The sequence below is a fragment of the Cheilinus undulatus genome, linkage group 8, assembly GCF_018320785.1.
Source record: "Cheilinus undulatus linkage group 8, ASM1832078v1, whole genome shotgun sequence".
Taxonomy (NCBI): Eukaryota; Metazoa; Chordata; class Actinopteri; order Labriformes; family Labridae; genus Cheilinus; species Cheilinus undulatus.
Genome location: NC_054872.1, coordinates 17,048,066 through 17,073,306, shown reverse-complemented (window position 1 = coordinate 17,073,306; position 25,241 = coordinate 17,048,066). Strand labels below are relative to the sequence as shown.

At 39.0% G+C, this 25,241-nt stretch overlaps 3 protein-coding genes across 3 annotated transcripts; 2 read left to right on the top strand and 1 right to left on the bottom strand.

Moving 5' to 3' along the window:
• The first annotated feature begins 6,575 nt into the window (after positions 1 to 6,575).
• Positions 6,576 to 14,215, top strand: echdc1 (enoyl CoA hydratase domain containing 1). Its single transcript, XM_041792601.1, has 7 exons — positions 6,576 to 6,634; positions 8,520 to 8,586; positions 9,057 to 9,226; positions 9,396 to 9,538; positions 9,665 to 9,717; positions 9,864 to 9,944; positions 12,165 to 14,215. Exons 2-7 carry the CDS (start codon positions 8,528 to 8,530, stop codon positions 12,568 to 12,570), a joined length of 912 nt encoding a protein of 303 aa, XP_041648535.1. The 5' UTR covers positions 6,576 to 6,634; positions 8,520 to 8,527; the 3' UTR covers positions 12,571 to 14,215.
• Positions 14,216 to 14,884: 669 nt separating this feature from the next.
• Positions 14,885 to 21,125, bottom strand: LOC121513318 (E3 ubiquitin-protein ligase rnf146-like). The gene is made up of 3 exons (XM_041792981.1): positions 20,957 to 21,125; positions 20,264 to 20,323; positions 14,885 to 17,744 (listed from the first exon to the last, which is right to left on the bottom strand). Exon 3 carries the CDS (start codon positions 17,730 to 17,732, stop codon positions 16,581 to 16,583), a length of 1,152 nt encoding a protein of 383 aa, XP_041648915.1. The 5' UTR covers positions 17,733 to 17,744; positions 20,264 to 20,323; positions 20,957 to 21,125; the 3' UTR covers positions 14,885 to 16,580.
• A 21-nt stretch (positions 21,126 to 21,146) lies between these two features.
• Positions 21,147 to 22,709, top strand: mdh2 (malate dehydrogenase 2, NAD (mitochondrial)). The gene has a single exon (XM_041792983.1). The coding sequence runs from the start codon at positions 21,282 to 21,284 to the stop codon at positions 22,293 to 22,295; it is 1,014 nt and encodes a 337-aa protein (XP_041648917.1). The 5' UTR covers positions 21,147 to 21,281; the 3' UTR covers positions 22,296 to 22,709.
• Positions 22,710 to 25,241: the final 2,532 nt, after the last annotated feature.

Genomic DNA, 25,241 nt, shown 5'->3' with positions numbered 1-25,241 from the left:
GTGCTGACTGCAGCACATTCCCTGACTTCCTGTAGAGCCTCAGACAGCTGCGGATCGATCAGCACACTGATGCATCACTTTAGAGGCCACATGCAGCACACACTGAAACACACAGAGCAACATTCATGAATGCCTATAGACAAAAGAGTGTATCTGTGTCTTTGTCTCTTCCCATCAGGCAGGTTGTAATTTCAGACAGGCGTCTATTATGATCTGGAGTCTGCGGCTGCATCTCTGATATCCGGGTAGATCATAACAGCAGGGCCGACTTCTATCACAAAGACTGAATGGACTGAGCAGAGGATGATGGGAGTGGCCAAGCCATTAATGGTAAAGGTATCAACGTTTATGAGAGAGTATAAACTCTCTGGATAAGCTGTCTACCACTCTGTTTCCACAGACAATCATTATAAAAAATTGTGGCTATGTATGTTTATTACTGTCTTCCAGGTGCTGCACTCCAGAGTGAAATTCAGAGGCAGGTTTCAGGCCGACCCAGCTGAATGTACTGTACACAGCATGAGGAGAGTCAGTGTGTCTGGAATGTGTGCCTGGGAAGAGTCCCACCGACCTTTCTGAATTCCTTCCCCCCCTTTTAAATAGACCGGAGAGGTGAGCACTTTTAAACTTAGAAGAATCTATTGCAGTCCTGGACACACTGAGCTGTATCCAAGTCAATGACCTTTTTATATTTGCAGCTAGGAGTGACTGACTTTGTACACACACAACAAACCTAAAAAGAGAAAATATCCCAGATTAATCTTATTAAACAGAATATATACAGTCAAATCTAACGCTTGACAGCAACACTTTATCAATGCCAAACTGGGAATACATCAGAGTGGCATAGAGCAAAAAAGTACAGAAACTAAACTTGAAAAACAAACACCAAAATAAATAAATAAAATAAAAGTGACAAAAAGGAAAAGTATTTGTCCTACATCTTGTCAAAACTATAGAGGCCCTAAAAGGCCATATATTCACATATATCATTTACTCCATTTTCCTGAGATCTCAACCTCTTTTTTCGTTATCTTGAGATAACGCTGGTTTTCTTGTGAGAACAACTTAACTAATTTGAGTGGGTTCCTTGGTGGGGTGGTAGTGTGAAGTTTAAGATTTTTCACAGAAAATTCAGGAAATATGTCTGAATGTTTGGAAGGCTTTTCTGTCATTTTCATGGAATTTTGAGAATTTTTCCACGTAGGTTCTCATGCATCCAGGCCATGGTTATCCAGAGCTTTGTCAAGGGGGTAAGTGGACTTGATTAAGGTTCTTGAAGATGTTTTGCATCTCATCCAAAATGATTCTTCAGTTCATCTGAACTGAAGGACAACCATCACTGCCCTCAGTTAGTCTGGGCTTTATGGCAGATGGGCTGGGCTTCCTCTGAGCAAAACTCGTGAAAGTTGGCTTAGAGTTTGCAAAAAAGGCCCCTGAAGGACTCTCAGACAGTGAGAAACAAGATTCACTGGTCTGATAAAACTAAGATTGACTGGTTGGCCTCAGTTCTAAACATTATGTCTGGAGAAGACGGGGCATTACTTATCACCTGCTTAATACCACTCCATCCCATCGTCAGCTCATCTAAACTGAAGAATTGTTTTGAAGCAGAGGCTAAAGATTTTCAAGAACCTCTATCAAGTCCAGTTGCCTTCTTAACAAAGTTTTGGATATTTGGAATTTGATATGAAAGTCTAGGGGGGATTTTGTATGAAATGAAAGGGAATTTTCTTCAAAATTTTCAGGGATTTACATGGAATTTTGCAGAAATCTGTATTGGAATATCTTGGATTCAGGGTCAAGTTTCACTGAAACATTATGAGAATATTTAATGTTTAACTTTTGGGGGTACTTTTTATGGAACACATAAAAACATGTTTGAGAATTTTCATAGAAATTTTATGTAATTTCCTTTAAATTTTAGGAATTTTTTGTGGATTTTAGAAAGGAAAATTTCCAAGAAATTAGTACAATTTTGCTCATGCTTGGCTTCATGTGGTCCATCATCAAAACAGAAAGTAAAATGACTGCTCCATCTTTCTCTCAATGACCCACACCATGTCTTACTGACTGAAGTCATCCAACAACTGACTGACTGGCCAACGACAACGAAGACATCTGCTCTAAACCAATACAGAGCGGCATTTCTGCTGAAACTGGAGCTTCAGGAGATTTGTGGACATCATTTTTGATCAAAATTCCTGTTCAGAGACAAGGCTGAGCTTTTGAAACTTAGGTCATACTGATCCAAAAAAGGTGGGAGAAACTAAGAACACATTTCAAACAAAAGCTCAGGAAGTTATGACACTTTTCTATTTTCTTCAAAGCAGTGTAATAGTCTACATGCACCATAAGAGCTGAGCCAAAGACAGACATTACAAAATGAGTAATAATTAACCATAATCCAAGCAAAATGACAGATACAGTATTTACAAGAAAATGGTACATACAAAGAATATATTTATATAATCATATGTTAAAACAGTGAAAATGTATAAAAAAAATTATACAGAACAAAACATTAAAAGGCCTTCAATGAGTTGGTAAAAAAACCCAAAACACACCCAGTCAAACTAACAGGCCTCAGGCACAAAGGTCCAGGCTACGACTAAGACACAATGTTAATCACTAAGCTAGCAGGAATGATAGCAGCGAAGTGAAACATGCTAGGAGCTAAGCTAAACATTTCTAACAAAATAATGTGAAAATATGTACAAGGAAATGAACCACAAAACATCTAACAGATTATGAAACTGATATCTTGTGTACCTGCCAGGTTGCTTATGGCACACTATCTGACCACCTCTCTTTGTATCTATCTATCTATCTATCTATCTATCTATCTATCTATCTATCTATCTATCTGTCTGTCTGTCTGTCTGTCTGTCTGTCTGTCTGTCTGTCTGTCTGTCTGTCTGTCTGTCTATCTATCTATCTATCTATCTATCTATCTATCTATCTATCTATCTATCTCAGACTCAGTTTTGTCTCTGTGTTGATCTTCAGCTGAAAGAGTGAAGTTTGTTTTCACAGGCTGGTTCAGTAGAGGATGTGAGGAATCAAAGCAAAGGATTTATGCCCTCGGGAGTCATCGATCAGACCACAGGACAGGAAGTATCTCTGCCTGCCTCTGTTCTGGCACATTTCACCTCCTTTTCCTGCACATCCTAGTCTTTAGATCATCCTCCTACTGTTGTTTGTTCCTGAAAGTCTTACTGTCTTAACACCATTTTAAAACTCTTCATACATAGAAAATGTCTGCTATTAAATTTATAGAAATATAAATACATTCCACTCTGATTATTGTTATATAGCCGTTTAAATTATTTTCATTTCACATTTTAGTCCTGTATGTATGTACAATCATGTATGTATTTTCTCCTCATATTTTTTGCATATTTGTCACACTTAAATGCATCAGGTCATAAAACTAATAAATAAATATAAAATTTCAATTATTAAAGAAAAAACACCATCCAAACCTACCTGGCCCTGTGTAATAAAAAGTAACTGACACCTAGATGTAATAATGGGTCGTGCCTCCTATGTTGCAACAACTACAGATGTCAAACTGTTCTAATAACCTAGATTAATAGATTAGTCTACCTCTCGTGTCTTTCTGTGTTTGGACCATACTATGATCCTGAAACAATTCACACTTTTTACGGCCCTTCATAAAGGTGGCAGCCTCTCTTGATATGACATTACATGCTTCTAGGAGGAGGTGAACACAGTCATAAATCAAACAACAGCAGAATTTTTAGATTTTACCTTAGTCTTTTGATAAACTTTAATCCTAACCATTTTTTTTAAATTCTAAACCCCTGATTACACATCTTTGAAAATACCTGGCCCGGCTATTTGAAGATGTAAACTATTCTGGTTGTTTGCTTTAACTGCTTGAAACCAAATCTTCAGACGGACTTTGTTTGACAAGAGGCTGACTCAGTGTTAAACCCTTGAAGTATTCACAGTGGTATCATTAATATCAGTCTTTTTAAAGGGCCAGTAAAGTAGACCTTTTGCTTAAACTGAACAGAACCTGCTGTCTTACCTTTGCACAGACACAGGAGCCTACAGTGATAAAAACTTTAGTTATCTGTCATGTAAATGTCAGCTGCCTGTGGCAGTGCTGAGCCATAATTCATATTTAAAGCTTTCTGTCAATACTACTGAATAAGGACATGCCTGGAGGGCCACGTCCTCTGGTTGCTGTGTTTACAGAACTGCAAAAGACAAAAAGCAGACCGCCTTGTTCAGAGCTTTTGCCAGTGATAAATATTATTACAATTCCTGACACATAGGGAGTTAGTTGTGCCAAATGTATGCTTTTGATATCACAATATTACCAAGTCGATCATTATCATTTCTATCTTTGTATCTTTTTTTGTACTACACTTTCAAAACATATATCAAGTCACCCCAGTCAAAATGTGCTGGAAAAAAAAAAACATTCAATGTCTCTGTGACTGATGAAGGATTTGTTTAGCAGTAGAATTGGTAAGATAAATCTCAAAAGTAAAAACTTGAAACAAATGAAATAGACTGCATGATTATTGCACAGTGTGTACCCTGATGCCAGCACCCTGATACTGATGTGATACCAGGGGAGCATATGAGACTGTTTTGAGCATTTATTCTGGGATAGATAATAATCAGCATATTCATTGTAATTCTAGATTGAATTAAAAGTATTTTGAAGGCACCCCTGACGATGTCAGCAGGCACACCATATCAACAAAGATTGTTTTTAAAATGAAAATCATGCTGAGGATATCACTTGACTTAAATCTTGATGATTTAAGTCAAGTGATATTCCCCTCTCTCTCTCTCTCTTAGAAATCTTTCTAAATGATCTTTTTCATGAAGCTTTTAGACAGTGCTGCTGATGTGTCCTACTTTTTATAAGGGAATTGTACAAAAATAGATTACATTAAATATTTTTGTTGGTATATCCTAATTATCAACATATGATTTGAATACATGTAGCCATTTAGTAAAATTATTTTTCATGGAAAATTGTCACTGGTGTTACTGTATTTGGCATCAGCTTCCTCATCTATAATCATTATCATCAGTAACTCTAGACAAAGTTCCTTCACAGCTTTTAATGACATTATTCTTTCAAAAATAGCACCAAGATTTTATAATTTTGATTTCCTTTGTTGTTGTTAGGGCTAAACTGAGTGCAGCTGAGAAGCATGGTCCATCTGAACAGAGTTTGGATGTTGATAAAATCAGTATAACTGACTCTCATGCAGGGCTGGACTGAATATCTGGCATCCAGGGTGTTTTCCTAGTGGACTGATGCACTTTGGAGTAAATATATTTTATTTTTTTGTTGTTGCTGATGTTTTACAGTCTTCTACTTGAGGATTCAGTAAGTTCATCTCAGACCACAAAAGAGTCAGTGAAAACAGAGTGAAATCATACAGCTTTATTTGTCTATGGTGTTTACTACTCAGCTTCAGAATAGTTTGGGGGAATGATGTTTTTGAGAGTTAGTAGAGGTTGCCACAGGAGCGGTGCAGTGCAGTTATGTCTGACCAGTATTTTTTTTGTGTTGATGAATAAAATTTGTCACTTTTGACATGAAAATAATAACAAACTTGTTGAGTTTTGCTATAAAATATACAATGTAGATGTTTCTTACCTCCAGCAGGTTCTCCCTTATGTCTATCACCTTTATAAATTCTTATATATTATGCTATCCAAGGTTTATTTAATTAACAAACAATAACAAAGACTAAACAATGCATAATGAGCCACTCTAAACTGTTTGGTCCCCACAGCTGAGACTTCTATAACTGAGTTGGTAACTTTACTTATGGTGCAAAAGCACAAAGGCATTCTGGGAAAATTATGCTGATTAAGGGATGATTGTCGAAAAACTTTAGTACAATGACCCTTAAAATACAAAATACAAAAAAATGTAAGTATTGTTTACATAAAACTAAAAATAATCTCAGGAAAACAGAGCTGAAATAGCTGTTTTGGATTTTCAAGTCAATAAAACTAATTTTCAACAACCTTTAACCGTTAGGTCTTACAGTGACAAATGAAGATTCTAAATGTAAAGCAAATTAATAGTTGCAAAATTAACCATGATTATTAAGTCACATTTTAAACAAATATAAATAGGATATATAAAAAAAGACTGTCTCCTGTTTTCTTTTCTCTTGTTTTTTAATTGTTTGCATTCCTATCATTCTTCTGTGACTCTGTCCTCATGTCTGAAGACAGAGATACATCATTTTTTCATCAAATGTCTTAAATATAACAAAATGAATAAGGTAATACCAGTGGCAAAAATATGGTGTATGGGCTCTTTTAATAAATGACAAAAAAGAAATACATTCAGTAAGCAAATTAATTCAGCCAATAAGTTATGTAAGAATGTGAAATAAGTTCAAGTGTTAGAAAAAAATGACATTTTGCAACATTAAAAGTGCTTGTTTCTGTGGAGTGACTATTAATTGATGCCATTCATTACTGACGAGATGGTAGTATTTTGCTCTCTCGTGGAGAAAAGGAGTAACTACAGTAGTGTGTCCTACGATCTAGTTCCGAGGAGTTTATGCTTCATGGGGACATATTTTAGCGCAACACCAGGCGACTAAGCTCAAACAAGGTTGGTGTTTATCTTTTTTTTTGCTGCAAGATTTCATTTTAGGGGGTAAATCTGTTTGAACCCTGAAACTTTTTGTCTGTTGCCCTCTTTTTCTATCCGTTACTAAATAAAATATTAGGTAACAAAAACACACGTAACCCCTGGATGACATTCAGTCTCTAATATCTTTACTTGCCTGCTGCTGCTAAACAACACCTACTAAAGGGTCATTGAACTTTGCTGCGTCAGTTTGATTCGTTTCCTAGTCCATTGACCTGATGGTAGATCAGTCTGGGTTTGCATGTTGCGGTGGTCTAAACCGGAAACGTTCAACAACATAGCCCAAATGCTAAATGAAGAGTAGCCTGCTGTATGTTTTCAATCACAAGACATAGAAGTCCAGTTAGATATGAACTTTGTGAAAACTTTGTGTCTGAATGTTCAAGTAACTTAAGAATGTGAAGTTTAAGGTTATCTTAAAAGCTTACTGCTCATAACGATGGTCATTTTAATATATCTAAAGAATAAGTTCTGTGATAGTAATTCGAGATTGTATTCTTTGAATTGATTTTATAAAATCTTAAATCCTACGAAATTTCCCCTAATCTGAATAATGTTATAGAGCAGAGCTCACTTCTTATTGTTAGCATGAACACAAACAGTTGTTGGTTTTTGATGTGATTTTATTCATTTAGTAACACCCTTGCACTTCTGGCTGTAACATCCTGAAATGTCTAACATGAGTTTTACAATAGACGGCATCATCCAAAAAGTCTGCAGTGATTTTCAAGGCTAAGAAAATTCCCATTTAAAGGGAACTCAGCACATTAAGACATATTGTCCTCATTGAATAAACATTAATGTCTTTTATATGTCGTATAAAGAAACACTAGATTTCTACATTTTGAGAAAATGTTGCCATGGTTTTGCAATGCACTCTGGGTGTTGATGTCAAATGGTGCATTGTTCTTCTTCTCACATCTTTCTAAAATACAAGTTAGAATAAAAAAGTGGGAAGCATGGAGGATGGAAAATTAATCATTTTGGCAACACTACCCAGACTGCAATGCACAACAATGGCATCCTATATGTAAACAGCTTTATAACATTTTTGAAAATGTAGAAATCTAGTATGCTTCTTTGTACAACATTCATATAAGGACACTTGTGTTAATATCATAAAGATGACATGTCTTTATAAGCAGGGTTCCTTTTGATTCACCTAAAAGTCGGTGGATTGGATCCTGTTCTTTTAAATTAATTGTATAGTAAGTCAATTTTATTGTATAGAAATGAAATGTAAAGAAAATAAAATAGGCAGTCAAGCAAGTGCAACATAACTTATCACTTTCAGTGGGTTTAAAAGATATATACAGTCCAATGTCATCAGTGTACAGGTGTCATGACACATTTAGATATATTTGGACCAAACATAGAAAACCTCCAATTTGACAGGCAGCTATATTACCAGTGGAGGGCACTACTTGTGACACTTTCCCACTGCCTGACTCTGTCAATTATAATAATATGGTCTATGGTAGCAAGCACTGAGGAGAGAACAAAAACTGAGCATTCCCCTGCATCAGAGGATATAATAATGCCATTTGAAACTCTGAGAAGAGCTGTCTCAGTTGAAGGTATTGGTGTTTGAAATAAAAAGGCAGTTTAGAAATTGGCAGGTATTTATGATGGACAGATAAATCTAGGCCACTCTTTTTGAAAGAGGAACACAACTTGTAACAAACTAAAAAAAAAAAAAAAAAGCAGCCTCTACTGCTGCTCTAGTCTTTAGGGTGTTTTCTCCTGTGCTGCTCTCAGCTTAAATATACACCTGCCTTCTTTAAAAATTGTATATATCTGCTGAATTTCCTCTAGTGAATCTAACTGTGAATGTTTTGTCCCACAGTCTGTAGGATGGTTCTGCATCCAATGAGGCAACAAGTACTGAGGCACAGCTGTGGAGTCTGGGCCAGGTAAAGGAGCTTTTATTGCCATGCTGCTTACATTAAGTATAGTCATAAATAAAGGAACATCTAGTCTCAGCAGTCGGAGCCACATTATTTATTCACGAATGACCCACAACACCAGTGACAAAAATAACAACAAGTCTCACTGTTAAAATGCATGCTCAAGCTTGTAAGAAATATTAAGTGCTCAATTTTAAAGTAACAACTTTTAAAGATGACTCACAAATGTAATGATGCAGTCTTTTTTTGTTGGCGCTTTGAATCACATTTCTCACAAACTGAAAGGAACATGGGGGTATTATTTCAGGCAACAACTTTAAATCCTCAGGAATTGTGTAGTCTTTTTTCCAAGTAGCTATTCTGCACACTATAACATTGTTCTACAATGAGCATTATGCCTATTAAGTTTGATTAATGATGTTGATTTGGGTATTGACTATGATTCATTGAATTTTGATACATTTTTGTCTTTCGAGGCTGCTCCAGAGCAGAGGCTGTGTGTATTCCAGTGCCCATGGCTTCAACCAGGACGAGATCAGAGAGAAACTGCAGGCGTTTCCTGGAGGCTCCATCGATCTGCTCAAACAGGAGTCAGGTGTCGCTGTGCTTACCATCAACAACCCCTCCCGGATGAATGCCTTCTCTGGTACGAGGACAAAGTTTACCTTTAATACTGCACATTTTTACAGGGACCAGTAAAGACTTCTCAGGATGAAACTCATTTACACAAAATCAGAGAAATATACACATGAATAGATCTGTCCATTGTCCAAGCTTTGACTACTTCATTGTTATGAGTTTTTTCTACCTCTCAGGCAGTATGATGGTGGATCTGGAGGAGAGAGTGAGTCAGCTGGAGTGCTGGACAGACGGTAAAGGCCTCATTGTTCAGGGTGCTGCAGGAACTTTCTGCTCAGGATCGGACCTCAATGCTGTTAGAGCGATTTCTAACCCACAGGTTGGACAGCAGAGAAATTATTCAAGTATCTCCTTTGTATAAAAGAGTATAGAGGATCTGCCTCTGCATTTGCTTTTGCTTCTGTCTCTCCTGGATGTGTTAATTCTGAATATTTTTGCTTTGCAGGATGGGATGAAGATGTGTATGTTCATGCAGAATACTCTAACAAGACTTCTCAGGTAAGAGCCCTCATTTCCCCCTGAATACTTCCTCCAATTTAATTACAAAATAAAAAAAGCAGGAGTCACTCTAAGCCTATGGATGGAGTTTTGCTGTTATGTAGGGTTTACTATATCAGGGTAATGGACTGTTTTTCTCAGTGCAGGCTGCCTCTGATCTCTGTTGCCGTGGTGGAGGGGAGAGCGCTGGGAGGGGGTGCAGAACTCCTCACTGCTTGTGATTTCAGGTATTACTGTAATTAAAAGAGACAAAGTTTAAGAGGCAATTTCAACTTGTCAGCTCACAAAGACTAAACTCAAAATCAAACCAACCACAGAGCACAGGGAGAGTGGATTGTATATATGATTCACACTCATTTTCAAAGGCAAAAATACAGTTTGTTGTTTGTGTATTGATTATTTTTTCTTTGATTAGTGATGAGTAATTGTTATCCTGAGTTCCTGACTCCCTGGTAAAAACCCTTTACCTTCCCCATTGCCTGGCCATCCTGTCAAACCTTTCCCATCTGTATGCATGTCACCTGGTTGGAAATTTACAACCCCAATTCCAAAAAAGTTGGGGCGCTGTTGAAAAGAGAAATAAAAACAGTCCAATCATTTTCAGTTCTCATAAACCCTAAATTTATTCACCATAGAACAAACAACTTGTCAGATGTCTGAGACATTTCATGAAAAATATTAGCTCCTTTTGGATTTAATGGCAGCAACACAGGTCAAAAAAGTAAGGACAGGTCAACAAAATGCTGAAAAAGCAAGTTTTACTAATGAAAAACAGCCGGAGGAGCATTTTGCAACTAATTAAGCTAATTCACAAAAGCTCAGTAACATGACAGGGTATAAAAGGAGCATTTTAGAGTGGCAGAGTCTCTCAGAAAAAAAAAAGATGAGCAGAGGTTTGTCAATCTACGAATAAAAAGGTGGAGCAGTTAAAAAAATCCTCAATGTTAAATATATGAAGACTATTATACCATCTACACTAGGGTTGGCTGATTAAACAAAATTTAGAATCAATTGCAAAATGGCCTGCTGCAGTTTTCAAATTGCAGAAGGTGAAATATTTCTTTAACCTTGAATATGTGTCAAAATACCAGTTAAAACTTTTGTCAGATCATGCAATCATTCAAGACTCATTTTTAAAATATAATATTTTACAACACATCCTACTTTCCTAGTTTTTCACAACCAAAATGAGAGTGACATAAAATGATTACTCCCTTCAATACAAAAATTTGTATAGAATTTGCAGTATGAGTCAACATAATCATGATTCGATTTTTTTTTTCCTCTAGATTGGTCAGCCCTAGTTTAATCTATCTAATACTGTGTTGGTTACAGAATGACTTGCAATATCACAAGATTAGATTATTTTTCCGAAACTGTTGAGCTTTAATCTACAGTGTATAATATCTTCAAAATTTTCAGAGAATATAGGGAAATCACGAGACAAGGCCAAACGTCAGTGTTGGATGCTTGTGATCTTCGGGCCCTTCATTGTCAGTCAACACAGTTTTCTGGGTTATTCACAAATGCAAGTTAAAGCAGTACCATCAGCCATATGTGAACACGATCCAGAAACGTTGTCTTTTCTGAGCTGAAGCTCATTTAAAATGGACTAAGGCAAAAAGGAAAACTGTTCTGTGGTCAGATGAATCAAAGTTTGATAAGAGGAACTGTCTAGCTTGTTGTCAGCCCACAGTTCAATCTCCTGCATCTCTGATGGCATGGGGTTGCATTAGTGCCAATCGTGTGGCCAGCTTATGCTTCTGTAAATACACTACCAATGCTACAAAGTATGGTTTTAGAGGAACAAATGCTCCCATCCAGATGTCTCTTTCGGGGGAAAGCCTTGAATATTTCAGCAAGACAATACCAAACCATACACTGCATCCTTTCAAGGAAGGCCACAGCATGGCGTCACAATAGAAGAGTCTTGGTGCTAAACTGGCCTGCCTGCAGTCCTGACCTTTCACGATAATAAACTGGTCTCCTCACTGTAGACGGGATGCTACACAATGGTAGATATGTCCCTGTCCCTACTCTTTTGAGATGTGTTGCTGCCATCAAACTCAAAATGATGTAATATTTTTCATGAAATGGTAAAATGTCTCATTTTCACTATCTGACATGTTGTTTATGCTCTATTGTGAATAAAAATGTGGGTTTATGAGATTTGCAAATCATTGCATTCTGTTTTTATTTGCATTTCACACAGTGCCCCAACTCTTTTGGAATTTGTGTTGTTCTTATTCTATCGAAATAAAAGCCTTAATAAAAACTCAAACATTGTAACTTACAACACTAATGATTTAATGACTTTTTCCCACATCCTCCTTAAACAAATAACTGAAGACAGAAATCTATTTTTTAAAACAATGTCAAAAGCTGTTACTAAATTAAATATTTTTCTATTCTAATGATCTAACTCATGCCTGTCATCTCTGTCAAAGGTTAGTAGCACCTGGCAGTGTGATCCAGTTTGTCCATAAACATATGGGTCTTGTCCCAGGCTGGGGTGGCGCTGCTCGACTCGTCCGTGTTGTAGGAAGTCAGCATGCACTAAAGCTGCTTGCTGGCACTCTAAAAGTCGATCCAGACCTTGGCCTGCAGATCGGACTGGCAGATGGAGTCTTAGCATCAGAAGAGGCTGGGACTCCCCTGCATCAGGCTGAAAACTGGCTCAGCCGTTACACGAAAGGACCTGCCCCGGTGATCCGAGCTGTGAAGAAGGTGGTGCTGTCAGGACGAGAGCTCCCTCTGTCTGATGCTCTGAGGACTGAAAAGGATGTGTTTGGGACAGTTTGGGGTGGGCCTGCGAACTTGCAGGCTCTGGCCAGCAAGTCCAAACATAAATGAACAGCTGTGTGTAATTTTCTAGGAACTTTTTTGTTTGGCTGTGATGTTCAGCGGAGACATTTTTGGGCCAGTTAAATGTTGAAGAGACTCACTATGGCTGAAAAAAATACACTTCAATTTTGCTCTGCTGTGATAAACAGATTTACAAGGACTTTTTGTATACTTGCGTGAATGTTGTGTCTAAAATGTGTCCTTGATGATAAAGGGTTTCCTTGGTTAAGGACTATGAACCTCATAAACACTGATACTGAGCAAGCATCATTAATGGTTTATTTTCAAGTACACAGAACTGTGCTGTCTTTTGTTTTACTACTTGAATGGTTTCCTCTCTTTGCTATATTCATGTGATGCCATCATGCCTGTCGGTCACAGGAGTAGGAGCAGAGTTACATATATACACAACAGTGATGATAACAAAGACATGCTGTTAGTGATATTTTAGGGAGACAACTGAATTAGAACCACAAATAAAAGCTGATGTTTATGACAGTATCAGCTATGAAGTACTGTCAAGTTTGACCTGACACATGCTGTCATTATAGACTAAAACTGGACTTGAAGACTTTGTATAAATTTAACCTGTCCTTTAAAGTGTATCTGTTCTCAACATTATCTATCTTTATGATCACATGGCTTATTCAGACTGTTTTTTTTTTTTTTTTTACTGTAAAGAGGCCATCTCAATTTTCGAAATCCCTCCTGTCCCTGTCAGCCAAACAGCATGCCTTTCCTCTAGGTCTCCTGAAAATATGATTATGGTAATAGTCACATCATGCCATGTTAGGTCTAACCGAGGCAGACGGAGAACAGCAGCACACAGAAAGATACTGATGAGGTTTAACAAGCAGGAGGAAGCATCAGTATCTGCCTGCAGGATTCACAGTATTTGGTTAACTTTGTTTCGTTTTAAGTAGGTTCAGCTGAGGCTTCATTTACTCCTGTGCCCATAGCCTTGATTATCCTGGCTCTCTTTGTTTCCACCCTGTTTTCAGAACATCATTTAGCTGTTCTCAGTGCTCTGCAAGGCTGACAGAGCCAACTTCAACAGTGAATAAAAATCAGTTTTCTGAAAAAAAAAAAAAATTGGCACAAATTAGTAGCTCATTTTCATTTCATGTTAAAAAAACATCTTGATAGCAAATTATACTGCAGAGCAGAAACGAGCTCAGACTGAAATGACAAGAACGGGACATATCCCTGGAGGACAGCAGGCTTTTATCTGCTGTTCCCCTTCTAGAGGTCATGTTTCCTGGCCAGACACCCAGCTGGAGAGCTGAGGGCTGCTGTGCTCAGAATATCAAACACCTACAAGGTGAGTGAGGGGGAACTAAGGGTTGACCTCATTACAATTTACAGCACATTACACCTGTTTACACAGAGTCCAATCACTGAAAAGATGCTTACTTTACAGTGATAAGACATTAGGAAGCAATGAGGAATGTCTCTCTCAATACAGCCTTTTTATGCCATTATGAAGAGCTGAACAATTTGCAATTGTGATTTAATATACAAGTATTTTTTAAGTTTCTCAACTTGGGCATTTTTAACAAACACGGGCAATAAATCATTTTATATTATCACCAACACATTATAAGATGGATTAAACATGAATTGTTCTTTCCTGTAAGCTGGCTATAAATGTTAGGACGATGCATGAATCAATATAAATTAAATATTTTTCACAGTACTAAATTGAATTGTTTAACTTACATCCTTGTAAGCAATCATGAGAATTAGGGCTGAACAATTTTGAAATTATATGTAACTGCAATTATTTTGACTCATGCAATGAGAATTATATTGAATGGAATGATTTTTATGTTAGCTAATTTTTCATTTAGACAAAAATAAAAAAAAAAATCAAGGAAAATATGGATTTTTTGCTATTCTTGAAAAATAGATGCTTTAATGTTAGCATGACGTGAGCACATCTCTGCTGCAAAAAGATGCCCTAAACTGGTATTTTAACACCAATTCAGGTTGAAAAAAATATTGCATCTACTGCAAATATTGCAATTAAATCAAAATTTTGATTAATTTCCCAGCCTTTCTGTAATCATAGCTACCACAGTGGTTTGCTAAGATATATAGTGAATATTTATTTGATATTTCAGTACCTCATTCCCTGCAAAAGAAGAGAAATCCCTTTAGATGGAGTGTCACTAAAGAACTGAAAGGCCTATTGATGGTCTCATTTTGTCATCATCGCAGCAGATGTACTGGTATTTCTAACAAAAAAACATTCCTCGTAACCTATCACGTTAAAACATTTGAAGCAAATTAATATTCCAAAAATCAGAGCCAAAAGCATGGGAATATTCTCCTTTTAGGATGATGAAATGACACAATTTATTTTTAAATTACAAACAATGTAACAAAAGGTTGCCGAGCAAAAACTGTTACACAAACTTTATTCTTCAGAATGGAGAGTCTAAGACTGAGCTGATGACATAAGCATGTAAGAAATATAAAAATAACATAACTCGAAATCTCTGCAGCATGGCCAGCAATAATGGCATGTTCTTGTTCTGCCTCAGATATCGTACAGAAGAGGATTCACAACCAGAAGAAACAAAGACAAATCAAAAACATTTACGCAAACTTAACCCAAAAAATATCAATTCTCAACATCCTGTTGACCAGTAGTGTTTAAATAACTCTCTCTTCAAACATGCACGAATCACAAAACTTTAGAAACACACCAATTGAGAATACTTTAATCAGGGACAAGAATACTCGAGAGGCTGCACAGGCCTTGACGGCTTTAAAAGAAGAACACTGAGCTTCACATTAAAATGCCAATTATTTCAAGCCGGGAAAGGTTAAAATATTTTATGCATGTACTTCCGTTATGAACATGTATTTAAAAATTATTTGTTTTATAGTTTTAATAAGTTGCACATCAAAAATAATTAAAAGAACACCCCGCAAGAGATGGCCAGACAATCCTGGGGGCGGGGGGCCTTAAGAGTTCATTTACAATGTTTAAGCATAGAGAAGTGAAATTTTAAGACCCACATATCCTAGGAAGAGCATCCACAAGTACTACTCAGTTTCCTGTCTTCATCTGGTTAAAAACCTTTGAGAAAGATACTTCATCCCACACACTAGTCTGAAATGACACAATTCTTCTAAAAGTCAACATTTGCGTCTCAGAATTTGAAGGAAAGGCTTCTGAAATCAGTTAATCTGAATTAAGGAAATCGTTAAAGGGGGCTGGAGTTGGAATAAGTTATCAAAAGATTATATTCTTTGCAGGAGTAGTCAGATGACTTGAGCTCTAACAAGCTCATTCCTGCGTGCTATGTTAGCTGAGAGAGTTAAAAGTGTAGATGATTAGAATGCAGCCGTTCATGATAGAGACAGTTTCATTTCCAGAAGAAAAATCCCCATTTATGCTTTTTCTGTCAAACTTCACAGATCTGAATGAGGCAAGCAGAAACCCGATGGTAATATGAGAGTAACCTTAAACAAAAGAACATAAAAGGAACTGTGGAAGCCGGTAAACAAGTCACTTTAACTCTTCAATTTTCTATCATTTCAACAGAACAGACTTGATATTTTTGCATCAAAATAGCACAAAGAGTCCAGGCTGATGGCAGCTAAACACATAGTAAGTCTGTTTACATCGGCCTCCCATGATGCACTGGATTGTAAATTATGAGATTTGTGTCTCACGACAACATTCTGTATCCATCTGGCTGTTTATGAAGCTCTACCTCCTGTCTCAATGTTGGAACATGATAACCCGGCATTTGGGCTTCTGGCTGGGACAGACTAACAAGTCGTACTGATACAAACAGACCATTGTGAGCCAAAAAAAGAAGAAAAAAAATTTGATCACTACATTTTAGATGGAGCAAAATTACAGAGTACATTTTGCTTGTTTTTTTCTGTAGCGAGCCATCCACCCACATCAGATCTGTGACAGAGTGACAGTAGCATAAAGTGAAGAATAAATTAATGAAATGGAACTGAGCTGTTCACTGATGATGGCGTCAATAAAGACTTCACACTTCAGTCACTGTACACTGGCCATCAGGCATTCTGGACCTTCCACTGCTACTGGATGAAGAGGGGGGAGAGGCGGACTCGGCACCAGGAGGGGCTCTGTCCTCTGGATTCAGTCTTTGCCTCCGTGGCCGATCCTCCCACGGTTCCACGCGCTCCCCATCTCCCCCCTCTTCTTCTTCATCCTCCTCTTCCTCATCGTCGCTCCAGTCTCCAGAGCCGGACTCATCCACTGAGGTGTGAGGGTCAGAAGACCTGGAGGCTGAGGCCTGTTCTTCCTCATCTTCTTCCTCACCTTCTCCAGCCTCAGACCGCTCCTGAGGAAGAGTGGGTCTGGGGCTGATCTGAAGCTGGGAGAGAGCATCCTCCAGGGTAGGGCTGCTGCTGCTGCTAGGCTGACCACCGAGGGAGGTCGGAGGTCTGGCGGCAGCTGGGACAACAGGGGGGTTATTAGTAACCTGCTGCTGTCCACCTGCTACTGTGGTATCAGCCCCATCAGCAGAGTTTTCTCGCCCTGCTGCCCCCATGGCCACAGTAACACCCTCAGCGTCCAAACGCAGTCCTGCCACTCCTTTCTTGGGGATATCCAAAACGTCCCTCTTCATCTTGCGTCTCCGCCCGTGCTCATTACGCCTGTACTGTACCATGTTCTCCAAATCGGCTACATACAAAAAACCAGCAATGAGCATTTCAGCTGTTTTCTTGCCTTTGGAGAAAGCGTCCTCCAGCTCACGGCTGGTTCGCTCATCATACTGCCACCACCCATTTCTGCCTTCATAATACCAGGCGTGATCACTTGCTGCCCCACCTCGACCTCCTGCTGACGCCTTCAGCTCCTCTGGAGAGAGAAGAGTAGGCCTCTCAAGAAAGTCATCCGGTACTTCCTGCCTGCACAGAGCACAGCGTTTGCTTTGCCAGGATGCCCCCTTTACACACAGGAAACAGAAGACGTGATGGCACGGCAGCTGGACAGGGTGGACGCAGCTCTGCAGACAGATGGCACACTCCGGTACAGATAGGGCTGGGGACGAGTTACTGGAGCCAGAGCACGATGATTCTGCACTGTTTCCACTTCCTCCACCACTGTTGCTGCCTTTCTTACTGGATGGAAGTGAGCTAACAGAGTGGTCGACCTCCCCGCAACTAGCCATCCTTCAGAAGTTCTGAGGAAAGGGATCAAGAGTGATAAATACAGATACAATGGGGTGAATAATTTAGAGCATGCTGAGTTAAATCCCTTTAGGTTACCCTTACACATATTAAAGGTGAAATAAGAATAAAGTGAGGAGGCAGCCATGTATCAGTTTTACACAGTATCAGTCAATGTCAAGCCGGTTGACAAACATGAGTGCATTTAACATTTAGCAGTGTCAGTGTTCAATATTTATCTGCTGTGCTACATCAATTCTAGGCAAACTAGTAGGAATGCACAATTTTATCAGCATGTATCAGTATCAGCCAATATTAGCTTATAAAGTCAAATATTGGCATTAGTAGATATTAATTTTTTTACCATACTGACAGCCTTTGTATCGGCAATATGGTATCAATCATATATCAGCAAAATGTACCAATGTATCATCAAATATAGGTGGTTGCCTCGGATGCCACACACTCAAGGCGCCCTATTGTAAGCCCTGAACATTTTTAATGAAGCCCCAAACTAGGGGTGCACAGATACATTGGTTTAACATAGTTATCTGCCTGTTGGCCCTGTGTCTGCCAAATTATGGGACATGCACAGATATCAGTTTCAGTGTTTATCTGTTATGTCCAATCAATTCTGCACAAGCATCTGGCAGATCGCTCTACTGAATCAAAAAAGACATTTTTACAAGGCAGAAAAAGTAACCTGTTAGACAAACTCTGATCTGATTTTAGGATCAAATGTGTGAGAAAATGTTGACATACCAGGAGAGTTACACCAAAAGAAGTATTTCAAGAACATCTGTATCAGGAATTTTAGGGGTGGACTGATAATCGGTCCGTCCATTTATTGAGGCTGATATTTAGCAAATTATCAGTATCTGCATTTCATTTGACTGATAAATGGCAAAATCAAGTAATTCAAAGGTGTGCTACATTAGTTCAACTGCAAGATGCATCTTCCACTCTGGTTTTATTTTCACTTTCTACAGTCTGAACTGCTGACAACTATCTGACTGGCTTAATGTCACAACAACCAGCCAATAAACACTGAGACCTAGGTGGGACTGACACTGCAAATAATGGCCTCTCTTTGCCACTGCTCTGTGCTGTTTCCCATGTTGACAGAGCTAGTGTCCGGAAGGCGCTCATGTACCTGTGCGACCCAGGAGCGGCTTGGTGTTAAACAGAGGGATCTAAATTCCCTTTTTAACCAGCAGATCCTTCGTAAGGCTGAGTGTATTCTGGCTTCTCCTGATCATATACTGATCGGTGAATAATCTATTCCGTGTGCAATCAGATTATTGAATGTTCCTTAGCATCTTATGTATATATCTTTCAGACTTTTACCCTGCAAGTCCCTTTTAAGCCTAAGTTATGCCAGTATTCACTTTTTTAGGTCTTACTGTGTATTTTAGCTTACACTTACTGTTGCTGTCTTTGTCACCGTGTTTTTACCTATGTTTTTATGTACAAGCTGCTCTGAACCAATTGCCCCTTGAGGGATTAATAAAGCTGCTGAATTGAATTGAGTGCTTAATTGTTTACCTTCCTTTTTTAACATGCAGTTTTACATTAATCGCATTAAGTATATTTTGTTCATTATAACAAATGCATATCAATTCCAAATATCAGTTATTGGTCACTTGCACTACTAATAATAGCATCAATGTCTGCCCTAAAAAAACAATATCTGTTGACCCTTAAACAATTTCACAATCAGTGCATCCCTTCCCCATATGTTAAATTGACTGTTTGACCACTTAATTTAGCATCTATTCCTACAGGTGACACTTGGTGTTCTTTACAGTAAAAAAGGATGTATGTATACTGGTATCAGCTAAAGAGTTTGGAAATATCAGCATATTGCCAGAAATCCAATATCGTGCATCCCTACTAACAAGAAACTACACCTATTTCTTGATTTAGAGAGGTTTTCTTTATGAGTGCAAGACCAATTCAGATTTGTTTTTATGGTCAGATGTTAAATATGCTGATGGTGTGGGAACCATCTTTTTCCACAGAAGACCAAATGACATGTCAAGAGGAGGGGACAGAAACAACTATTTAATTGCATTACATCTAATAACTCAGCCAAAAAACAGATACAAAGATTCACAACGAGTGTTGGTATTGAAATGAGCATCTGGAATAAATGCAATCAGTGTACCAGGTGTAAAGATTTGAATTACATACATGATAATTGTGCCCTATTCAAAGGAAAAGCACATGTCCTCATGTCCAATTAAGCCCTTACTATTATCCCCTACAAGTCAGACAGGCAGAAAAAAAGCCGACACTTTGCCGGGGTTGTCATTCCTCCTTTGCCACATTATGGATTAATAACCATGTATTTCATGTTTTCGGGTCCTACGGTGGTCAAATATTCTCATAAAATATCTCATTTTAGTTTTATTTTCCCGCTTGTGTCATGGTGACCTTTCATCTCAAGTCTTAAAGTTACTGCTACAAAAATTAAACCCGTCTCAGGTATGGTTTTCATGCCCCCTTAGCCGACATGCTATGTGATACTTACTGTAAATACTCTTACTGCCGATGTATCATCAGGAGAGCTGGTGGACCTTCAAACCTGCCACTGCCAACAGGAAAAGAGAAAATGAAACAAATGCAATATAGGTCATTTCAGATTTAACCCCCACACGACAAACAAACATAATGTGACTAACAAGCCGGAGATAAACCCTGCTATTAAAATGGATTAGCCAGACGTAAGCGTTAATTCTCTAAACTATGACTAAAATGTGACTTGAAGGTTTAGTTCTGTTGAACAAAGGCTGCTCTGTTCACAGCCTGCCTACAAACAATGAACTGTGTCAGTTAACTGTTACAAGTTTGTGCTAACCCAGCTGGCCTTATGACAGGGCTACAGATAAACACAGCTAACGTTACTCGAGTAAAACCCAAAGCTAACGATACACAAAGATTCACACAAACTAGTTCAGATAGCGTTGACACATAGTAAGTAAAAAGCGAGCTTTTCTGTTGGTATGTGATATAGACACACAAGTCAAACAGTACAGAAGGGTATATCAAATGACAAAGCGATCACAACAATAAGACCTGTTGTAGCTAATGCTTGCTAGGCTGAAGGCAGGACTCTGACTCCAGCAAATAGACGGAGTTCATCTGACTGCGCTGGCTAATATTAGCAGGAAGGTACAAACAGCGAGGAGCAAGGCCATGGACGACAGAACGACTGCGTACGTACCGTACTGTTTGTTTTTTCCCTGTTGTCCCGTAGCACGGTCACAGTTCTTGTAACTGCTCGTATCCCCTGTGCTAATTTTCCGACTTCCAACGTTAACTGGCTTTGTTTTCCCTGAAAAAAGAAGCACAGATAAAGACGACGACGTAACAGCGTTGCGCAGTGACGCAGTTTGACGCAGCATCGCGCGACGCCTATTTTCGACGCATGTCAGTTGTACAGTCTTCCTGTTCGCTCGTGGCTAGAGGACGTTGGTGTCACAGAGGAGAGGGGCTCTTCAAGTATTTTTTATTTCATCGGAAGTCAGAAAAGAAGAAACAGAAGCAAAATGTTCTCCCGAGCCGTGAGACCCACCGTCAGCCTCGCCCGGAGCCTGTCCACCTCTGCGCAGAACAACGCTAAGGTGGCGGTGCTAGGAGCCTCCGGCGGCATAGGCCAACCGCTGTCTCTACTTCTTAAGAATAGCCCCCTGGTGAGTCACCTCTCCCTGTACGATATTGCCCACACCCCCGGGGTGGCTGCGGACCTGAGCCACATCGAGACCAGAGCTCAGGTGACCGGCCACATGGGTCCAGACCAGCTCGATGCTGCTCTGCAGGGCTGCGACGTCGTGGTCATCCCCGCCGGTGTGCCCAGAAAACCTGGCATGACCCGTGATGACCTTTTCAACACCAACGCCACCATCGTAGCTACCTTGGCCGATGCCTGCGCCCGCAACTGCCCAGAAGCTATGGTCTGCATTATCGCTAACCCTGTCAACTCCACCATCCCTATTACATCAGAGGTCATGAAGAAGCATGGAGTGTACAATCCCAACAGAGTGTTTGGTGTCACAACCCTGGACATTGTCAGAGCAAACACCTTCGTGGCAGAGCTTAAAGGCCTTGACCCAGCTCGTGTCAATGTGCCAGTCATTGGAGGTCATGCTGGAAAGACCATCATCCCCCTCATCTCCCAGTGCACTCCAAAGGTCGAGTTCCCTGCTGACCAGCTCTCTGCTCTCACCGGCAGGATCCAGGAGGCCGGCACAGAAGTGGTGAAGGCCAAAGCTGGAGCTGGATCTGCGACCCTCTCTATGGCTTATGCAGGTGCCCGCTTCACCTTCTCAGTTCTCGACGCCATGAATGGAAAGGAGGGTGTGGTTGAGTGTGCCTATGTCAGGTCTGAGGAGACGGAGTGCAAGTACTTCTCCACACCTCTGCTCCTGGGGAAGAACGGCATTGAGAAGAACCTTGGGCTGGGCAAGCTGTCTGCCTTCGAGGAGAAGCTGGTGGCTGATGCCATGGGCGAGCTGAAGGCTTCCATCAAGAAGGGCGAGGATTTTGTGGCTAATATGAAGTGAACAGGGACATCAAATTAGTTGAAAACATCAGCTGTGATTGATAAATTGTCTTATAGGCATCTGGCTAAATCTGAAGATCTGTCACAGTGTTTCCTCTTTTGTTTCTGTCATAGCAGTAAGATCATCCTGATTTGAATCACAGTCCTTTCTTCTAAATATCATTCCCTTTAGCTTTTCAAACATGGCTTTATTTTGAACCTTTGATTTGTGTAAATACGCTGTACTGTGACTTATCTATTTTTTTGCAACTCGAAAGAAAGTTTCATATATTTTCATGTACAGTCTGTATTAATGGGGATTTCTCTGCTGAGTGAATGAGGAGGAAATACTGTCATCATGCCTGTTGATGCAAATAGATGTTACTGGTGAACAAAGATTCTCACTCCAACAATAAACAGTCTAGCTTTAAAATAATCTTTTGCCATTTTTCCTTTATTTTGAAATAATTTGGCGTACATGTGTGATCAAACATGAAACTAAGCAGGTTTATCCTAATCTAATGACCTTAATATACTGAAGGTAAAACTTACCTGACAACTTTCCTATTTAATTGTTTTTTTTGCCGTTTGTTCCTCATGGTAACGTTCACAATTTTAACACATTTGAAGTCTTTAAGGGTAAAAAGATAACTTTATCACAAGCAGGGAAAATGAAGACATCTGTTCAAATATGACCTTAATCTAACACCGTAGTCTAATTTAAAATGTAATATCTTTCTCTATAAATTTGCTGGTGTCACAAATGTTCAGGAACAAGTTAATGGTGTAAGCCAGGAGTCTTTCCTGTCATTAAAGGAAGGAGGCTTTTATTTGTCACTGCTGTATTCCTGTGTTTCTAATTGCACACTGATTCCGTTGACTGTTGTGCAAACAGCAGCTGCCATTTCTGCTTATGTAATTTGCCTATAGTGTGCCTACAATAGAGGCTTGTTATGTCATTTAACCTTACCTTGAACTTTAATCTTCTTGCTCATAAATCTATCAAAGTCTGATGCAAATCTACCTGTGCTCTATTACTTAATAATGGTGAAAAATTAAAGATCTACAAGTTATAAATGGTCTTCCATTTGCTAAGCAGACCCTGGATGTATGTTTTATTCTAAATCTTCTGTAGCTTAGTAAATATGCATCTTTGGCTGAGTAAGGACAAGGGGTTAAAGATTGGCCAGAAAAAGCATGCTGGTTGCATACTGCACAGTGTGACTATTCAGCAGAAGGTCATCCTGGGATTCTTGGTGTACTGTATTTAACATACATGTTTGGGGGACATACTTAGTGTGTGTCTTACATTTAAATCTACAGATGTATAGATACTGGAACACAGCCCCTTCAGTGGCATAGTGTCAACTTAGTTAATATCCCAGACTTTTATTTACTTTAGTATATAGAAAAAAAAAACTTATTATGGATGGGCCTCAAAATGAGACAGGCCTTTTATGAGAGTCAAACAAAACTCCTGCACAGCAACAGAAAGACTATGTAAGGGCACACTTACATCAGAAAAAAATTAGCTTGACAGGTGAAAAATACATTTTTTAAAGATAATTTAATTTTTTATTTCCATGTGACAAACCAGCACCAGCAGCAGTCCTTCCTGTATCCCCTTACCAGCATTATTCTGTCTTTGTTTGACAGATTTTTAAAGTTTTTCTGTAATTTTGTGTCTGCAGCTTCACCTTTTTTTTAATCTGCACTATCTTAGCACTAAATGCATGCACAATGGGGACCCACCTTTATTTGACAAAACATGACGGCTAGTTAAGAGGATTGGGCCTTCAAGTGGGATATAGGCTTTTATTTGAAGGCTTTTTATAGTAGGTGGCGCAAAGAGATGTGTATCTATGTTCAGATATTTCAACACACTACTGACGTGGCAGTTTTGATCAACAACATTATTGTAATCATTTAGAGCTCCACTGTGTGATAAGGTTCATCTTCTATTTACTGTAAGTAGATGTTACAGGAAACTTGTGAAACATCTACTTATTTTTAAATATCTATTTTTGGGCCTTTTTTTATAAAGCAGGACAATGGGTGGAGTCAGAAATAAGGATGAGAGTAGGGATGACATGGGAAAGAGCCACAGGTTGGACTTGGACTAGGACCTCCCACATAAATGGGGTGTAACCTAAACACAAAGTCATCTGGTACTCCAAAAATCCACTTTTTAGTCTTTTAGTGCCCATATTTTGGTATCCAGAGTATCTACTAACTCATAAAATGTAATAGCCAACACAGTCCTTTGCTACCTCTAAATCTGAAAACACAAAACCTGACAGTCTGTTCAGATGCTGTGCCCATTGTGACATCACATTAAGACATTTGAATAACTGATGAGAGTAGTCTAATGTTACTTCCTGCTCCATGAAGTGACATCTGGGTGAAAAAAAGCCCTGAAACTGAATGTCTGCTGTAGAACACATAGAGGCAACAAAGTGATTAAATACAATTGTGTTACATTTTGTTCCAGAAGTTATAAAATAGCCATAATTTAGAGTTGATTCTTTGTCCTCAAATGATGAAGAAGTGTAGAAGAAGAGCTCTGTGGCTTTTGGCTGAAACTGGAGAGGAGTAAAAAAGTTAAATGTGGGACGGGCTTTGAGTTCCTGACTTTGAGGCAGTGATCGCTCTGTGACAGCAGCAGCTGTAGTCTTCCTGCCTGTTTACATGTTCTTCACACATTCATGTTTTAATGTTTCACATGTTAAGAGCTCTCATTTATGGTTGATGAAATACACATACGATGTAAGATGAGTATGTCATCTCTGGTCACAAGATGGGGCCATTTGTTTGGTCAGACACACACACTCGTATACAGTGCCAACCAAATTTATTAGACCACCACCCAAGTAAGGTTTATGCCACAGCTGCATCATGAAGTGCTTTAATGTGGACTCTTTCATTTTCAGTGAACTCTCCACGGTTTACCATTTTGAAGGGGAATGAC

Bases quoted from the DNA above. Each gene is read 5' to 3' on its own strand.
- echdc1 (XM_041792601.1), top strand. From the start codon at position 8,528: ATGGTTCTGCATCCAATGAGGCAACAAGTACTGAGGCACAGCTGTGGA. The intron at 9,539-9,664 runs GTTGGACAGCAG...TTTGCTTTGCAG, and splicing joins GAGCGATTTCTAACCCACAG to GATGGGATGAAGATGTGTAT. The intron at 9,718-9,863 runs GTAAGAGCCCTC...TTCTCAGTGCAG, and splicing joins ACTCTAACAAGACTTCTCAG to GCTGCCTCTGATCTCTGTTG.
- LOC121513318 (XM_041792981.1), bottom strand. From the start codon at position 17,732: ATGGCTAGTTGCGGGGAGGTCGACCACTCTGTTAGCTCACTTCCATCC.
- mdh2 (XM_041792983.1), top strand. From the start codon at position 21,282: ATGTTCTCCCGAGCCGTGAGACCCACCGTCAGCCTCGCCCGGAGCCTG.